The sequence below is a fragment of the Schistocerca cancellata genome, chromosome 3 (assembly GCF_023864275.1).
Source record: "Schistocerca cancellata isolate TAMUIC-IGC-003103 chromosome 3, iqSchCanc2.1, whole genome shotgun sequence".
In the NCBI taxonomy this organism is placed as follows: domain Eukaryota; kingdom Metazoa; phylum Arthropoda; class Insecta; order Orthoptera; family Acrididae; genus Schistocerca; species Schistocerca cancellata.
Window position 1 is genome coordinate 574,798,613 of NC_064628.1, and position 18,207 is coordinate 574,816,819.

The 18,207-nt window shown below is 38.7% G+C and overlaps 1 protein-coding gene across 1 annotated transcript in view; it reads left to right on the top strand.

The window, feature by feature from the left end:
• Nucleotides 1–18,207, top strand: part of LOC126175422 (uncharacterized) — a 581,488-nt gene that overhangs the window by 113,998 nt on the left and 449,283 nt on the right. The window contains exons 3-5 of the mRNA XM_049922221.1: nt 5,512–5,706; nt 11,848–12,076; nt 12,492–14,237. Coding sequence (XP_049778178.1) covers nt 5,512–5,706; nt 11,848–12,076; nt 12,492–14,237 — 2,170 coding nt within the window. The remainder of the gene's footprint in view (nt 1–5,511; nt 5,707–11,847; nt 12,077–12,491; nt 14,238–18,207) is intronic.

Here is an 18,207-nt window from a genome sequence, read left to right on the forward strand (position 1 = left end):
GAGCTGTGTTACTGGGCAGTGACTCGTCATGCGAATGTTACTTTCGTCCGTAAATTTTGCACGGCAGTGTATTAACTGAAAATTTATTTAAATGTTTGGGGCATATCTATTCTAAAACTGTACTAACGTCCTTTGCGACATAATCCAACTCGGGCTCATGATATTTACAAGAAGAGTTATGGAAACTAGCAGTGTTGAAATTGCTTTAAAAGTGGACACACACAGGGTGGACTTGTATCACCCGCTTCATCACTGCCTCTCCTGTCATCTTAGTAAGAGGATGGTCAAGAACTGAGGGAAACCGGTAACATTTTTAAATGAAGACGGAATTGATGGTATTCGCGAAATACAAATACAATATAGAACACGTCTAGCGCTATTGAAAAGTGTATTGTGTAACGAAGTCATAGGTTACTTAAAAATGCTATTATCAAACATTACCTCTGTAAGTATTTGTACACTATGTTAAATGCCCCTAAGCCCTGTATTACAAATAGAATCAGAACATCATGGAAGACAAGTGAAGTCTTTACTTAGAATTATACGAGATGGATAACAATGTTAAATCATTATATGTAAATTGAAGGGGATCAGTGCTGTCAGCTGCAGCGAGGCATTATGCGCAATCAGCGGTGGTGGGTGAAAATGTGATTGGACCGGGATTCGAACCAGGGATCTCCTGCTTACTAGACAGATGCGTCAACGACTGCGCCATCCGGGACACAGTGTTATCGCAACTGCGCGGGCTATTTCGGCACGCCTCACGGCCGATCCACTTTCCCATCGAGCGCCACCTATCTGTAGTCCCTGTCCGTTTTACTCACAGTCCGCTACTCGGAGATTCCCACAGGAGGTCGGATGTATTTGAGCATCCGCACTGAGGAAGGTGGATCCGTTGCCCAGCTAGGCCTATAAATTATATGAATACGTGGTGTCTGTCCGAAAGAACACACTAATCGTTCATATAAATGTTAAATCATATTTTTTTTTAAATAACTGTAAAATTCTAAGCATACTTTTCAGAAGATCAAAATGTATGTATTTTCAAGAGAAAATGAATTTTTACAGCAATAAGACAATGACTCCAGTATAATGCGAGCCAAGAAAAAGTAATCAGAAAAATGATGCAGTTTCTTTAAACGTAAATAATGAACTGATGAAATTTTCTGTATGAGGGGTACCCCAGCCGTATATATGTTAAAAGACTTATCGGAGAATTACAGCTCAGCTGTTTTTGAAAAGTGTTCACTCTATTGCATCTTGCACGATTGGCTAATTTTCAAGTGCAGTAGATATCGATGTGTCGTACAATTATCCTATTATTAAGCGGTGGATATAGCCGATCAGAAAGCGTGTGCACAACGTGCGAGAGTCAGGATTAAAGCCAGAAAGCCTATAGCATCCGCAGTTTAATAACACGGTAGTTGTGCGACACATCGACACCTACTGTGCTTGAAAATGGCCTGTAAGACCGCACTGGCCAATCGTGCAAGGTATGATAAAGTGATTACTTTTAAAGAACAGCCTTGGAGGGATATTTATATATGTCTTTGAACTGGCAAGATTGCTCGCAAATTAGAGACTTCTAAGTTTGTTTTCAAGCAAGTAGGAGAATTTGTGTAAGGACATTTCCTTAGTGGATAGCTTACAGATCCCAAGAGAAGCGTTAAAAAGAATTTGTGGTTTGAATTCCCGTTTTTCGACATGTATTAGTCGACGTACTGAGATTAATTGCCAACCGTGGTAATCAAGAGTTACGTCCAAGTACTGTTCGAAATTTCTCTGAATTACTACAAATTGACCGGTAAATTGCTCGTGTGTGACTGTCGAGGCGAGTAGTAGATTGTTGGCGATATCGTTGCCGAGACTGGCGGCGATATATCGCTTGTGTATCGGACACTTAGTATTAAAGTATAAACTTAATGGTTCCATTCGTAAATGGATTTTTCTTTTTTGACAACTTCGTTGTGAACGGATTTTCTTTAAATAAAAAAGTACTGGATATTGTGTAGCAAGTAGGATACTACTGTTAAAAATATGAAGTCTTCCATAGCGAAAAATGCATAATTAAATTTGTACATTTTTCTTTGTAGGAGGGGGCGGCGTTCAGGGAAAATAATAAGCGTAGCGCCTAGCACATATAATATATTCTTACATGGGGAGAAGCAGTGTGGTAGCAAAAATCTCTGCATTCATCGCGCAGTGCAGCCAGTATAGCTGTTTTTCATACTCGGCATTTTATTCCGGAGTGCACTAGACACCAGGAATTAAAAAACACTTAAAGTTTTCGTGTAATCAAAGCTGAAAACGCGTAAGTAACATGTTCTATAAGGATAGTGATCACTTTATAGACGCCATATTGTTTACGACGTTTGTCGCATGTTTCTGTTCCCCTGTTACTGGTCAAAGCCACCGACTCTCATCGAACATTCGTCTCTGATAGCGTATGTAATATTGGTTACCGCTAACTTTGGCAGTGACGTGAATCGAAACACAGAAGTTCAGAACTTTTCAGACTAAAGTCGAATTATATGAGCTTACGTGAGAAGGTTACATGTTCTTCCTCAAAAAAACTGTGTAAAGACAGACTTGGTACCATCTTCATATTGAGAGTAAAATGTAATCCTTGTCAAATTAGTATTTCGATTTGAATGCGCTGCTGACGAATATTTCCACTGTCTGTTACCATATTAGTGGTATGGAGAATCAAACACAGTGTTGGTCATACATAATTTTGCAGACATTCTTTACCGTTATAAGTGTAAGTGAAAGTGAATTCTTGTAGGAGATTCCACCGTCTTTTTCCTCTTGGCTTCAATGAACTCTAGTCTCCTACTGGAATCTACTTCCGGTGTCTACTGTGTCTGAACGCTGTCGAAAGGCAGTATATCACGCTCAGAAATAAAACTTTGTTCTGTATTGTTTTAATTCTTTGTGTATGTACCCGTACCGGAATGTCACAGGTGAGAAATGCTTTCATACAAAAAGAGCTGTGTAAATTGTATCGTCAATTGTTGAAACCAAATAAGTCATTTTTTAGACTTTTCAAGAGAGACAAAAAACTGAACGCTGCCGTTATGTATTATTGCTACATTACTGGAATTTTTCAGAACTGAAAGTGATACATTCTGCTTTTATTGAAAGGGAAGTAATTAACCTAGAATACTTCATTTCGTTATTTAATGATTTCAAAGTTTTTTGACTTATTTGCTTTCAACAACTTAACATATATTTTGTTTTTTTTAGTATTTAATTGTGTGAACACTTCATTATAGAGTAACATGGTGTGACCAAATTGAACAAACTGAATTATTTTAACAGCAATAATGTTTAACTGTACATTAGCTATAATTTTAGCCGATCACTGGCAAAGAAAGCACTTCATAGAATGATCTCTCTGCATCAGGCACATGTTCAATGACTTTCTTCACATCTTCCATCTTCATTCTGGAAATAGGTACTTGGTATTTTGGGTAGGCCTTTGGAATGGTGGGCTGAAGTCTGTTTCTTAAGTGGAAGGTATGTCTTAACTAATCCATCGATGTATGGAAGGCCAACCACCTTTGCTGTCACAAGGTATTGTATTTCTTTGATGCTAATCGAAGTGAAGAAGCTTTATTTTATCGCTTTATTCTGTCACTGTTTCCCATGAAACAACACTTTTTCTAAAATATTTTGGCCACCAGTTGTCGAAATCTAGTATTATCTCTCCATTAACTAGTTTTATTGCCACGTTCCTTTTACTGTTTACTGTCAGTCCCACGTACTCATAAGGGTTGTAAATGCGGTCATGAGCTTTTTTCCTCTTACATTGTCCAAAGTTGTGACCACACAGGAGGAATGAATGGCCCCTCTCTGGACATTTATGTATTGTGTTCTTTAATATTCCTGCTTGAACCATGCCCATACACGTGATTTTTATTCTGGCCGACACATCCATCAGAAAAAAAAGGTCAGTCACATTCTTACTGAGATCGTTTCTTATGTAATCAGAAACGAAAGATGCCACTTCGGGTTGCACCTTTCTTTCCTAAGCCTTCATGGTACAAGTACACAGTGGAGTGGTCAGTTTTCAAATCATGTGTGCCAAAACAGTACCTACAGTTGGTGTTCATAGAATAATATATGTTGGATTGGGATATGTGGAAGCTACATGTTTTGCATACAATCAAAAACTAATGGGTCCCTGTGTATCAATAAAAATTCTTTTTGCATCCAGAAGTGAGTTGTAAAATTTAGAACTACGACGCTTAGGAACATTCAATTCCGCTCTGGCAACAAGCTTGGCTTTTTCATTTAAATGTGTTACAACAGACATCCACTTGGGGTCTGCCAAATGAATAATAAAAATTGTCCCGATAATAATTACGATAAACACCATATTTTACTGTTCAATGTGCATATTTGTCATGCTGTGCATTATTCGCACATTTAGTTCAGAGTTTAAATATGTCACTTCTTTTCGTGAATAAGGTGAGGTTTTTGTGGGGAAAGACTTTGTATGCAAGTGAATGAGTGCGAGGGTATTGTTCGATGTCTTCGTGGTGCTTAGGTTTTTTCGCATTCATCAACAGGTGCGATTCACTCAAGTAGCAATTTACAGACTCCAAACACGAGCGAATTCGTCACTGCATGTGTATTCATGAAAGCTTTCTTGCAATCCAGTTTCCTTTCAGTTCCAAGCACTATTTGGTCAAGAAACGTTGCATCCATACAGTTTTCACAACATTCTGGATCAGATTTCCAAGGACGCCTCTGCTTTACTTCCTTCGCTTCAATAAGGCGCTGCAGATGTAAGTCATGGGCATATTTGGTAGGAAGATCAAGAAATATTGCAAAAATATTATTACGTTCAATTACGTCAATGGAGTCATAACGTTTCATTCTGATGCCGAAAGGAAATTAAAACTGTAATAAAAGATTGGTATTGCTGATAATATTGATATTATTTACGTCTATACAGTTTCCTCGGTTGTTCCAAGAAAGCTTGATATTTACCTGCAAGAGTCCCTAACTGCTTTCGCTGGAACATAATCTCCTCTTTAATTTCGATAAGGCAGTCCTTTCGTACGAACTGTCTTTACCATACGTCTGTCATAATCTGCACTACTATTCTTCCTTTTTGGAGCCATAGTAATACAACCAACTGCCGTTTAATGAACATTAGCAGTGACCATTAGAGCCACAACAAAGAAAGTGGATAATTTTATCAACAATGTCTAGCATTGGAGGAAAACAGATTCTGCGCGGGAACGAGCAGCGTCTGTTGAAACGAAACAAGTGAGTTATTTGGTTTTAACAACAAACACCGTAAAGTGCACCCGATTCTACCATTTGTAGGAGCAAGACGTGTTTCATTTCAACACCAAACAATAGGCTGTACTCTTAAATGTTGTATTCAGTGAAAAAAAGAAAATTGAAAATTTTGACACATTTGGTTTCAACAAGTTGCGATTCAGTTATATTGTACTCCAGGCGGCAACATTGAACTGATGTTTTTGCCTGTTGCAGACGAAAGCAGCGGCGGTGGCAGCGTGCGTCGCCGGCGACGGCCGGTGAACGGCGCCGGGTCCGCCCCCGCCCCTGCTTCCGCCGCCTCCTCCGCCCCCGAACCGTCGACGGCTGCCTCCAGGTCCAGGAAGTCGTTCGACGGCAGCTTGGAACTTGGCAGGAGCGCTGTCCACGCCGACACCGTCACCCTCCCAGGTCTGATTCGCCTCGGAAACATAACCGGTTCATAGAGAATGAAAAAATGCAGCGGCAACATGAGAAAATTTGTGGTGATATGGAACTCTAACCCAGATGCTCCGCTATTCTAGAATGGTTGCCTTAACCGCCTAGGCCAGTGGTCGCCAAAATGTCAAGTATTTGTGCGGCCTGCGGTTCTCGGGTAGCAAATATCAGCGGAATGTCTTATTGGTTGTCTTCCACTACTGACAACTTACAGCCGTGCGGGACTCGTACCGATCACCTACTATGGTGTAAATTTTGACACAGAAGTAACATGGATTGCCCCGCCAAGGCCCATATGTGTACAGATTCGTATGCGCGATGTCTGTTCCAATGGACAGAAAAATACATCACATGCTTGTAAAAATCTTTCTTACCCGAAAGACAAGCAAAGTGTATCAATGCCATGCCAGTGACAAACATCTGGCTCTCAGAATTTGGAGCAATTGGACGTGGTGTATCAAAAGGTTCGATTTTGAGTGCTGTGATTCTGATTTACATAAATTATCAATTGCAGTTTCATAACATGCAAGTTTTGCGTTTTTTTGCAGGTCATACATATATAGGAATAAAAAGTAATACCAGTCCCCATACTGCAAATGCAACTGATGAAATATTTGAAAATGTCAACAGATGGTTCAAGACACATTATTATTGCTGAATTTTGACAAGTCTCTGAACACTCAGTTCCGTACTTCTTATAGAACTCAAGAAGTACAATGAAATACAAGAAGTGGAAAGTGTAAGTTTTTCACGTGGCAGATAGATGACAACCATAATGTAAAAACACACTGCCTGAAAATAATGAAATGCGTCGGTTGAGCTATGTTTGCAGTATGCGTGATTACTGCTGCATTTGATAAAATGAAGAAACAAATGTATTCTGCATATTCCCATCCACTAATTGGTTCTGTAACTATTGTTTGGGGGAAACTTGACTGATGCGGGCAATATTTTTGGAATATAGAAGCATGTTCCAGGACACATATCTGCTGTTAATCCTGGACATCCTGCAGAGGACTCTTCAAAAAAACTAGCTATTTGACAGCTACTTCACAATATCTATATTTAGTAATGATATTTATAATTACAATATTAGCCTACTCTTTTCTAAAAAGTATTGTGGAAAACATGACTAGAACGCTATCACAGAAACAACCTCTACAATGATCACAATAAGGACAGACAGGAGTCAGAAATATGGGTAAACATGTGTTCAGCGACCTGCCTGTGTACATTAAATGTCATGTAAATAATGTGTTGGAAAGAACTTTCTTTTGGGCAATTCCTTCACCTGTGTTGAAAAGTATCTTAACAAAAACACAAGATTAGTGTTTTAGGTTATTTTATTATCAGAATTAGCACTGTAGTACACAAGTCTGTAGTAAATTTATTTTACTGTATAGCACTGAAATTAAAGAAAAATGTACATTTTCCCTTTGTTTCCACATCTAAGATGTAACTCTGCATGGGATCAATTGAATATGACTAATGCAGTGTATTGTACTGTCTGCTGTTACCTGCCTTTCATCGGCAGTGCACTCCTGTTACTGCCATGTCTGGCACCACAGAGCACCTCGCATACCTAGTTAAAATTTCACATATTGATAGTTGAAACTGAGTGCTCAGATCACACAGTAGAGGTAAAGTGCTGTCCATGAAAGGTAGCTTTAGAGTTTCAGTATTACACACTTTCTGTTCCCTTAGTACTGAGCTCGTTTAAACTTCTCTAATCACAGCAAACTCCCAGAGGAATTGCCAAACAGCAGTAGCAGCATGGGAAAGTATACGCTATATTGACAACTGGCAGGATCTCTACATCTACATCTTCATCTACTTCTACACTGTGCAAACGACTGTGAAGCACACAGCAGAAGGTACTTCCCAGTGTACCACATATTAGGATTTCTTCCTGCCCTATTTTGTATGGAATGAGGGAAGAGTTACAGTACACGCAGACACATTTATGCTGTAAGTAGTCTAAGCTTGTATTCTGTGGTCCCTATGGTATCTAAGAGGTGGTTGTACTTTCTAGATTCATTGCTTAATATTGTTTCTTGAGGCTCTGTAAGGGTAGATGGCACATACCTTAGTGGTTGCCAGTTCAGGTTTTTTGGTGTCTCCATGATGATCCTCTCCTGAATGTCAAATAATTCTGTGCTCATTTGTGCTACCCTTATACGTTCAGTATCCATGATTAGTCCTATCTGATGTATCTCCTACACACTTGAGAGACTATATCATAGCAAGGCTCACACAAGTGTTTTCTAAGCAAGCTGCTGTGTAGAGTGATTGCATTTTTCCAGTAACTTACCAGTGAATATGACTACCCACTACTTGCTGTACCTTTGTTTAAGCCTATATGATATACATATCCGTACATACTGTTACACCCAGGTTGACTAATTCCAGTGGTGACACACTGATGTTATGGTCCTATGATACTTTGTATTTGTGTTTTGTGAAGTCAGTATGTTACATTTCTGAATTTTGAGACAAATTGCCAATCTTTGCACCACTTTGAAATCCCATCAAGATCTGACAAAATTTGTGCATATTTCGTGTAATCAGTACCGCATCGTACATTACATACATACACACATTACATACATACTAAATAACATAAAAATGTAACATAACTGCATCACCTGCCTAAAGTATGAGTTTTTATTAACATTGTCTGTCAGACAGTTAATATATCACATAAATGGCAAGGGAGCCAATACTCTTCATTGGGGCATGCCTGGAACTATTCCTGTATCTGCTGATGACTGTCCAGCTGGTGTAACATGCCACATCATTCCCAGCAAGCAATCCTCAGTTCAGTCACAAATTTCATTTGATAACACATATGACCATATTTATGTTAATAAGCATTGGTTTCATGTTGGTTACTCTAAAGAACTGTTCTTTTCGCTTTATACCCGATGATAAATATTATTATTGACATACTGGCAGTACTGCTGTTTGCTCACTTGCATTAATTTTTAATCCAGATTGGTTTTGATATGAAGCTAATCAAACACAGTTGTGTGGTATATGATTAAATGAATGGAACTGATCTGGGAAAGTGTACTTGTTTATCCCCAACATTTCCCCTTCTGATTTTTATGTGAAAAATGCAGTTTCTTTCTGATGTAGCTTCCTCTTATGTCAGTGCACTTCATCCAGTATGTTTCCATTGATTACATTGCATCCCTAAAATAATTGATTAGTTGCAAAGGTCACTCACACATGCTGTCATGGTGCTATATGAGCTGAGAGTAGATGATAAGATTTCTTGCTGGTTGAGTAAATTTGTGTCATCACTTGTTGTCATCATCATCATCAGCAGCAGCAGCAGCAGCAACCACAACAACAATAACAACAAAAATTAATTAATTCTTCACATTATGTGTGGAAGCTCTCCAGAATACTTATCTATGGTTGTCTTAATATCTTCTGTGGACAAATAGGTGGAAGTCATGTGGTACTAATCTGATGGATAGATAAATCTGCTTAAAATCCCTCAGTTTTTCCATTTGTGAACAAGTGCAGTGTCCTGATGTAGGCATGTGCTCACACATATTTTCATTCAGTTGGTCCTGAAGATTTGTGCTGAATTTGCCAGTAATTGCTTTACCTGTTGCAAGATAATCTTGAAGAATAATCCCTTTAGCATCCCAAAACTACTGTCACAATCATTCTGGTTGATATGATTGAAATTGTCTTGTTCGGTGCTTGGCAGTTAGCTTTCACTGACTGCTTTGATTGCTGTTCCACTTCTGATGTGAGGTGATAGACCTACAATGACACACCTGTGCATTAAATCAGTCTGATTCTTTTTAGGTCTGTCCCTCGTATATTGGGTTCAGCTTGGGAAAAGATAATTGTCTACATTTGACTAGGGTTTGTGTATCTAGCAGGATGAGTCAGACTTGATATCTGACCATTAGGGTGGTCAACTATTCTTTTTGAATCAAAACTCTGTGGAAACTAAAGAATGGACTTCTATGCCAAAAAATTATTTAACTGGCTTCCAAAAATTAACAGTATGGTGGCAGTATTTGCACTTCATAGAACACACACTCTCGTGTATTAATATTATACTCTTTCTTCAGTGATTCATTAATTAGGAGTAAGTTTCAGACTGCACATATTGATCCAAAGTCCCTAAATAGTGTTCTTCTGTGTTTTGCTATTATTATTTTATCATACTGTTTAATAATTATTTGAGTATAGATTTAAGTAACAATACAGTATATTGGTTTGTACCAAAAAAATATCCAAATCCAAAAGCAGGATTATTTATTAAATACATTGCCTAAAACTGAAAGAATGTTTATTACGGACACTAATTGTGCAACCAGAACAGAATGACTATCTGGACGAAGAATGCAACTATTTGCACAAATACTGAACATTGCAGAATGCTGGTATTTATACAAATATTGACTATTCATGAATATCTGAATATACAAACATATGATATTTCCAGAACCTCCCAAAAGTGATAGATGATAAATAACAAATCCAGCCAATCACTGTGCCACATTCTATGCACCACAGCTCAAGGCAGTATTAATTTGATTTTTAACTATTTTGATTTAGTTGACAGGGAAACCACATAAAAAACAGAATGTTTCAAAAAACAAATATACATATTACAAAGTATTATGTTGCCAAAACCACTGAGCACTGCACCATGGCTCAGTATTGGGGGCAATGAATACATGATGTAGTTTATATTCAGTTCCACTAGATGTCAGTTGTCTCTTTTTTTTTTTTTTTTTTTTTTTTTTTTTTTTTTTTTTTTTTTTTTTTTTTTTTTTTCCAAGCATCACCTGTGTGAAACGCCTACTCCACAGTAAAAATCATTTTGTATTCTTGAGTTTTCGAAGTGTAATTCCACGATTACAGTGTGAAGATGTTTCAGGTTCATGTACCAAACTGATCCTCTGAATGTGTGGAACATTGTCAGATGCTAACAGTTTGTAGATGCAGGATATGTATATAAAAGTAGTTGTCCTGGCAACTCACCTATTCCTGACAAAAATGTTGCACAAATTCAAACTGCTTACCAACATAGTCCTGCAAGATGAACGTGTTGCGGCAGTCGGGAGTTGCAACTGGCTAAAACAATAATTTGCTGTGTTTTGAGATGGCAATTGGTTGTGAAGCATTAAAAGTTACAGCTTTTAAAGGCTCTATGTCATGATGACAAATGCAAATGTGTGTCATTTGATGACGAGCTGCAGAATGCTGTTGATAGTGATAACACTTTCACAGTGCATAGTGTTCAGTGATGAAGTGGCTTTCCACCTTAATGGGAAAGTAAACAAACACAATACTTGAACTTGGGGCCTAAAGATCCCACATGCACAAATTTAATATGTATCAGATTCATCAAAAGTTTTTGTTCATTGTTTGATATCCCCCTCCTGTGAATGGCCCATTCTTCTTTGATGGAAACACAGTTAACAGGCAATAGTATCTTGATGTGTCACAAAACTAGTTGTTTCCAAGGCTGACTGAAGAAAATTACATTTTTCAACAAGAAGGGGCACCCCCTCACTGGACTTTTCAAGTTCATAAATATGTGAATGAAACTAGACACGCTATTGGATTTTTCATCAAACAGCTAACAACTTAGTACTTCTCATCTGGCCTCCATGGTCACCAGATTTGATGCCCTGTGACATCTTCCTGTGGGGTTACATTAAGGACGTCATTCATGCTCTCACACTACCACAGGAACTGTAAGAGTTGAAGAACTAGATCTGTACTGCCATAAAATCAGTGACAGTGGACATACTGACCCAAGTATGTAAGTGATAATGTTTTTGTCGCTGATGGAGGACATATTTAACATCTGAAATCTAAGCTTGAGAGATTCATAAGTGTGTGTCCCAGTTTCTGTAGTTGTATGTCTTACCCTTTAATAAATATATCTATTCAAAATATGTACTTTCTTTTTGAAACAGCCTGACTTCATCAGTTAACAAAAAGAAATGTGAGGCTCACTGCTTTAGTCATTAGTGAAAGTCCACTTAATAACTGTCTGGAAAGAGATTGGTTTGGACTGCAGGTAGTCATTTTTTGTGGATGGTAATAATCCCATTTTGCATCTTTTTGCAGCCTCTCCTGTTGGTGGTTCACCTCGTCAGCAACAGCAACACTCAAGACTGAATGGCACTGCTTCAAATGTAGTGCCTGTCTCACCTGTTAGAAGCACAGCATCACCCAGCTTTACATCAAGGACTACATCCCCTCGGACATCAGCTACCGGATTTGTACCTGTTGTAAACACAAGAAAACCTAGTTCCCCATTGGTCACACCTTCAAAATCGAGGCTGACAGAGTCGAGGTAAGTTTATCTAGATGCATCTTACTTCTTTGTTATACACAGAGCTTTAGAATATTGACTTTAAATTGCTTTGTGGGTTTTGATTGTTGTTGCTGGAGCATTGTATAACAACACAGAAACAGAAAAATGTCATGGTATTTGGTGTATTAGAGATCAGTCTGTGAGTGATTTGAATATGGTCAATCCATCATCTCATTTGTCTTCTTGGTACAATGCATAAAGATTCAAAGAAAAGGAAATTCGACCATGTATTTCTGTGGTCTGGAGTCTTTTATTATATGTTTGTATGGTTTCAACAGTGTAATAGGAAAATAATCTCCTTTTGGCAGAAAGACCTAAATAATTTAAGCAATATTGTTTCAATGTTTTGCGTTTAGCTGAGTGAGCAAACTGAAAAATATTTTTTCATTTTCAGATATTTGTCAAAAAAATCGGATATAAAAAGTGTGGATACCTCCCAGAAAGTTGATATACTGACAGCACTCACAAAAGAGTCCTTAGCAAGATTAGACAGGCTTACCAATACTTCTCTGAGTGATGAACATACGTCTCAATTGACTGGAGAATCCCATCTTATTCGTTCGAACACATCTTCTACCCTCAGTAATAGCCATGTGCAGGACCATGCAGAACATAGCCTGAAAAAATCTGCATCTGCAGTGGTTTCAGTTGACTCCACTTCATCATTTCCCTGTGAAGACGACACTGAACTTACAGTAGAAATTCATGAAAGCAGTAAATCACCAACGAAGCCAGCATCTTCCATTTTGAAGAAGAAGTCATTGGAGGAACCGCTAGGCACAGTTCCTTCTGCTCCTGTTGTAACAGCACAGCCTGTGTCAATACTTAAGCGAAAAACCTCACAAGATGAGGCAGGAGGCTCAAGTGCAAGTACCACACCAGCACCACCAGTAACTTTCTCTCCATCAGTAGAAGATCATGTTCGTAACTCTAGAAGACAAGGTATACTCAAAAAACGTGCAAGCCTCGATGAATCAGAAGTCATGAGGCGTCGAAGTTGCTCACCAGATGTCAATCATAGTTGGGCTAGAGATTCTTACGAATTCAGACCCATCTTGAAGAACCAGAGAAGATCATCGATGGAGGAACTAGTGAGGCGAACTCAGTCTCCAGAATTACATCCTCATTCAATTTTAAAAAGGAAGACTAGCCGTGATGATGACACGGAAGAAAGAACTATCACTTCCCCAGAACCACAAGGAATTTTGAAACGCAAATCCAATGTTAGCAGTAGCAGTAGCAGTGGAAGTGGTTCACCTCATGTTTCAATTTCACAGACAGTTATCATGAATGTTGCTGGAATATCTGGCACAGAATTTGGAGCTGATGCTTCTGAAGTTGTACGGCCTATACTTAAGAAGAAGAGCAGCTCAGAGGACACAACTACAGCAGACTCTTCCTCTGCAGACACCCCTAAACCCATTTTGAAGAAGAAAACAAGCACGGATGTCGACGATTCTGAAGACAGGCCAAAAAAACCTATATTGAAGTCTTCACGGAGATCTTCCCAGGAAGGCAGAGGTAGTGTAAGTTTGGATGGCACACCAAGGGAATCACCTACCAGATGTTTGAAATTACGCAGCCATAGTGCTACTGCTTCTGATTCCACATCTGGATCAGATGGGGAAGCTGTTAGACCCATACTGAAGCAATCGAACAGCAGAGAAAGGTCCTCTTCTCCCCGTCCGAGATTGTCATTTTGTGATGATGAAGATGAGGATAGGCTGATAGGACGGAGCACTGCTTCATCTGGTAGTGATAATACAAGGCCTGTCAGTCCAGTTGGTGAAGGTGCTGTTCTAAGACGAAATCGTGTGTTATGTAGCCCTGTTTCACTTGAGAGTGAGCGTGATAATGTTGTCCCCAAAAGACGTTCCTGGGAGCCGAGTTGTTCTGTAGATGCTACTGACAATGTACAGTTGATGAATCAGCCAAATTCTGATGAGCCAAGAAGTTTATCAGTTGCTGAAAGGATAGTAAACATGGAAAGCCTTCTAAGTCAGCCTGTCAGAAGCAGCTCAGCAGCTGCAATTAAAACTGGAGCTGTGCCAAAGAGGCAAGGCCTTGGGAGGAGCCTCCGTGACAAGGAGCGATTTCACACTCAACCTGTTACCATGGATGAATTGGAAGCTTCTGCGTTGTAAGTTACAGCAATATTTACTTTTTAATATGTATTTCTCTGTGCCATTGAAAACAAATTTCCTTCTCTTTCTTTTGCAATTGTAGCTCAAACACAGTTTTTCTTCACACTGCATTTCTCTCTCTCTCTCTCTCTCTCTCTCTCTCTCTCTCTCTCTCTCTCTCTCTCTCCATATACATTATAATAGTGACTAATGTAAAAGTGTGTCAAAAAGTTAATGATCCTAAGTAAATACAATAAAGAATTTTCACCCAGTTACACGTCTAGTAATGCTCTTAAAAATTTATAAATGTTGATATGTAAATAGCTTCTTAATAATCTGACTACAGATAATATATTGTCAAAGACACACTTTGAATTCCCAGAGGTTTTTATACCAAGATATCCATTGAGGATGCATTTAATTCATAATATGGCAAATTATAGGATTCTGTTGTATTCTGTGATTTGTCGCACCAATTTGACTGCATGAATAATTTCATTCTTTTAAGTAAATCATGTTACAGTATCACAGGAAATTCTGCAAAATGGTCAAGTTAAATCTAGCAGGAAACACATGAACTGTAATATTCTGGGTGTATTACAAATAATGAATGGGTTGAGGGTATTCTAACATTTCCGACTTAAAGTGTGAGCGTGAATCTAGGTTATTTCGGTTTATTCCCCCCAAACCACCTTCCACTTCTTTACGAGGTGACTGACTTGGAATTTGCAGCCACTCTTCTTTACTGGGTAGCCAGCTGCTGAAAACCCCCTTGACTTCTTCTCCGTTGAATAATGCTAGGTATAGGAATTGTTAGACTCTGTCTACTGATGAAATAAGTAGACATACAAACTTTGCTTTCGTCAGTTAACAATGTATTTGACTTTCATACACAATAAAACTCTCACTTTCAACATAAATCTATAACTTCCTGTAAGTCCCTCGTACAGTAGAATGTCAGACACAAACTATATTACAGATAAAAGAAAGTTGGCTTTGATACCATAACTTTTCGTAACAAAACCAGAAAATAAGTCTTACCTATAGCAAGGTTACGTCAAGAGTTGTCAAGAGTTCTTTTTCAACTGTCTTTATTTTAATAACAATAGTAAATGACCCAATAAGCACAGAGCTGCATATAACCTCTACAGTTCTTCCTTACACACTCACTAATAAGTCTATGGATTGCCCGACAGGTACTTTTCGGTGCCGGTTGTCCACCGTGTCTACTTTCTACCTGTGAATGATTTTAAACCTGCACAAACAAACATGTGGCACTCAGTAGGTAGGATTCTACCATCCCACACTCATATCCGGAATATCATGTGTTCGAGACGGTAGAAGGCTGAGTGGTTCTAAAATTTACTTAGAAATTCTCGAATCACTGCAGTATCTTTATTGCTTCCTGTTTTCAAAAACAAACGAAAGCTGTAAACAGAAAACAGGCCCATATTAAGTAACTGGTCTTCGCCCAAATTTAAACTTAATTAATGGGGTGTCCCATAAGATTGCATCCTAGGGCCCGAACTTTTCTTTTCTACATCTGTCATCTTTCAGCAGTAACATATGTGTACATATCATACAAATATTGTGATAAATAGCAGTGCAAGGTAGTTTTAGAAAACAGCTGCAAATAAAATTTTCATTGACATTAATAAATGCTTTCTAGCTAATTTGTTGTCATTAAATTGAGAGGACAGTTCATTGGGTTCTACCTTACAAGAGGTTTCCACCAACAGTTACATGAAGTATGCGAATTTGCAGGTGTGGTGGTGGTGGTGGTGGTGGTGGGTGTGGGTGTGGGTGTGGGTGTGGTGGTGGTGGTGTTGGTGTTAAGTCATCCAAATCGGCCAGTCTCCAGACTGTTGACGAAGGTCCATTTATACAGATTAGGTTCCCAGCTATATGAGTCACTTGAATACTTCTTAAGTAATAATACTCATTACATTGTCCTTGAAGGCAAGTGATCAGCACAAACAAGAACATCGTCAGGATTTCCCTAGGGAAGAGCAATAGGACTGCTCTTATTCTCTATATATGTAAATGATCTGACTGACAGGGCTAGCAACAATTTCTGGCTGTTTGGTGGTGGTGGTGGTGGTGGTGGTGCTGAGCTGTATGGAAAGATGTCATCATTGAGAGATTGTAAGAGGATACAAGATGACTTAGACAGAATTTCTAGTTGGTGTGATGAGCGGTAGCTTGCCGTGATTCTAAGGAAATGTAAGTAAATGTGCATGAGTAGGGAAAACAATCCTGCAGTCCTGGTGATGTTCAAATACAGCATTAGTAGTGTGGTGCTTGACACAATCTTATCGACTAAATATCTAGGCATAACTCAAAGCGATATGAAAGGTAACAAGTGCTTGAAGTTGGTAGTATGGAAAGCAAATGGCCCACTTCATTTTATCTGGAGTATTTTGGAAAAGTGTAGCTCATCTATAAAGGAGATGGGGCATACAAAACTAGTGTTGACCCATCCATGAGTGCTGCTAGAGTTTTAGGGTCCCCACCAGGTTGAATAAAAGGAGACATCAAAGCAATTCAGAGGCATGCTGCTGGATTTGCTACTTGTTGACTGGATCAGTACAGAAGTATTATGGAGATGAATTTTTGACCTCAGATGGGAATCCCCAGAGGGGAGCAACCTACTTTCCACAAGGCACTATTGAGAATAATTAGCAGACCTGTATTTGAGGCCTACTCAGAACAATTCTACTGCAACCATTGCACATTTCACCTAAGTACCACGAAGATAGACGCATTACACCTGTATGTAGGCATATAGACAGTTGTTATTTCATTGCTCTATTTGTGATTCAAACACGAAAGTAAAACACTAGTAGTAGTAGTAGTAGTAGTAGTAGTAGTAGTATGTGACATCCTCTACCATGCAGTGGCTTGTGGAGTGTGGATACAGATGAAGATGTAAATGACAATGATAGTGAAAAAAATAATAATAAACAATAAATAAATTAATAAGGCTTCAAGACTTTGTAACTAACAGTCCAAGAAGTTGACCTTGCATAGGGTATTGGACGGGTCACAGGTAGTGGATAGTGAGCATTCCACCGATATGGTGGACTGCTGTGAGTGCAGAATAAGCAATCTCAGACCAAGGTAAAACAAAATCAAATCCATGTTGTGTCTGTCTTGTAGCAAGCAGCAAAGTGGCCAGAGTCTGTTCACAAGTGGTGTGGCTGAAATTTATATTCTGGAACTAATCCTTCAAGTCATAACAATCTGAGTACACTCATTGAGTCTACTCAGCCCTACCTGATTCCAGGTACAATCATTATGGGGAATTTTGATAGTCAGAATATTACTCGAGGTGGTCAGTCCACCACCAGTATTACTGCTGCAACGGGTCTTTCGGATCCTGGGCAGCCAGGTTAAAATGCAGTGTGATTCAACAGAGGAAGTCAGAATCCTCTGGCCAACTTAAAACCAAAACAAATTTTTTTTTGCAACACTTAACATACAAAAGTCTTTGTAACCAAGCAAACTTCATAAATTGGGAAATGCATTAAAATAACAGAAGATTCAAATTTTGGCACTACAAGAAACACGGATGATGGACAAAGACACCATTGATTTCAGCAATTACCGTCTTTTTAAAAGTAAAACTGAGAAAACAGTACTTAATAACAGTGCTTTTTTTCTAAAAAAAAAGTTTGAGGGTACTCCGACATTGGATATAATGCAGTGAAAATTACTTACAACTGAAGCATGGGATGCCACCCGTCTGCTTTTAGCAATGACATCGTCAGCATGTCGAACTACAAAAAAAAAGGTATCGGTCTCTTCAGTTGACTTTACTATAGCAGGAGAACTAGTAAAATAGTTTTTTAGTTTTCTGCTCATCTGTCACCTCCAACTTAACTTACAAGTTGCAATGAAAGACAGGACACACTGTAAAACTTCGCACAACCGACAAGAACGGAACAGCAAACACAAACGAATAAAGAACAACAAAACAAAGATGGC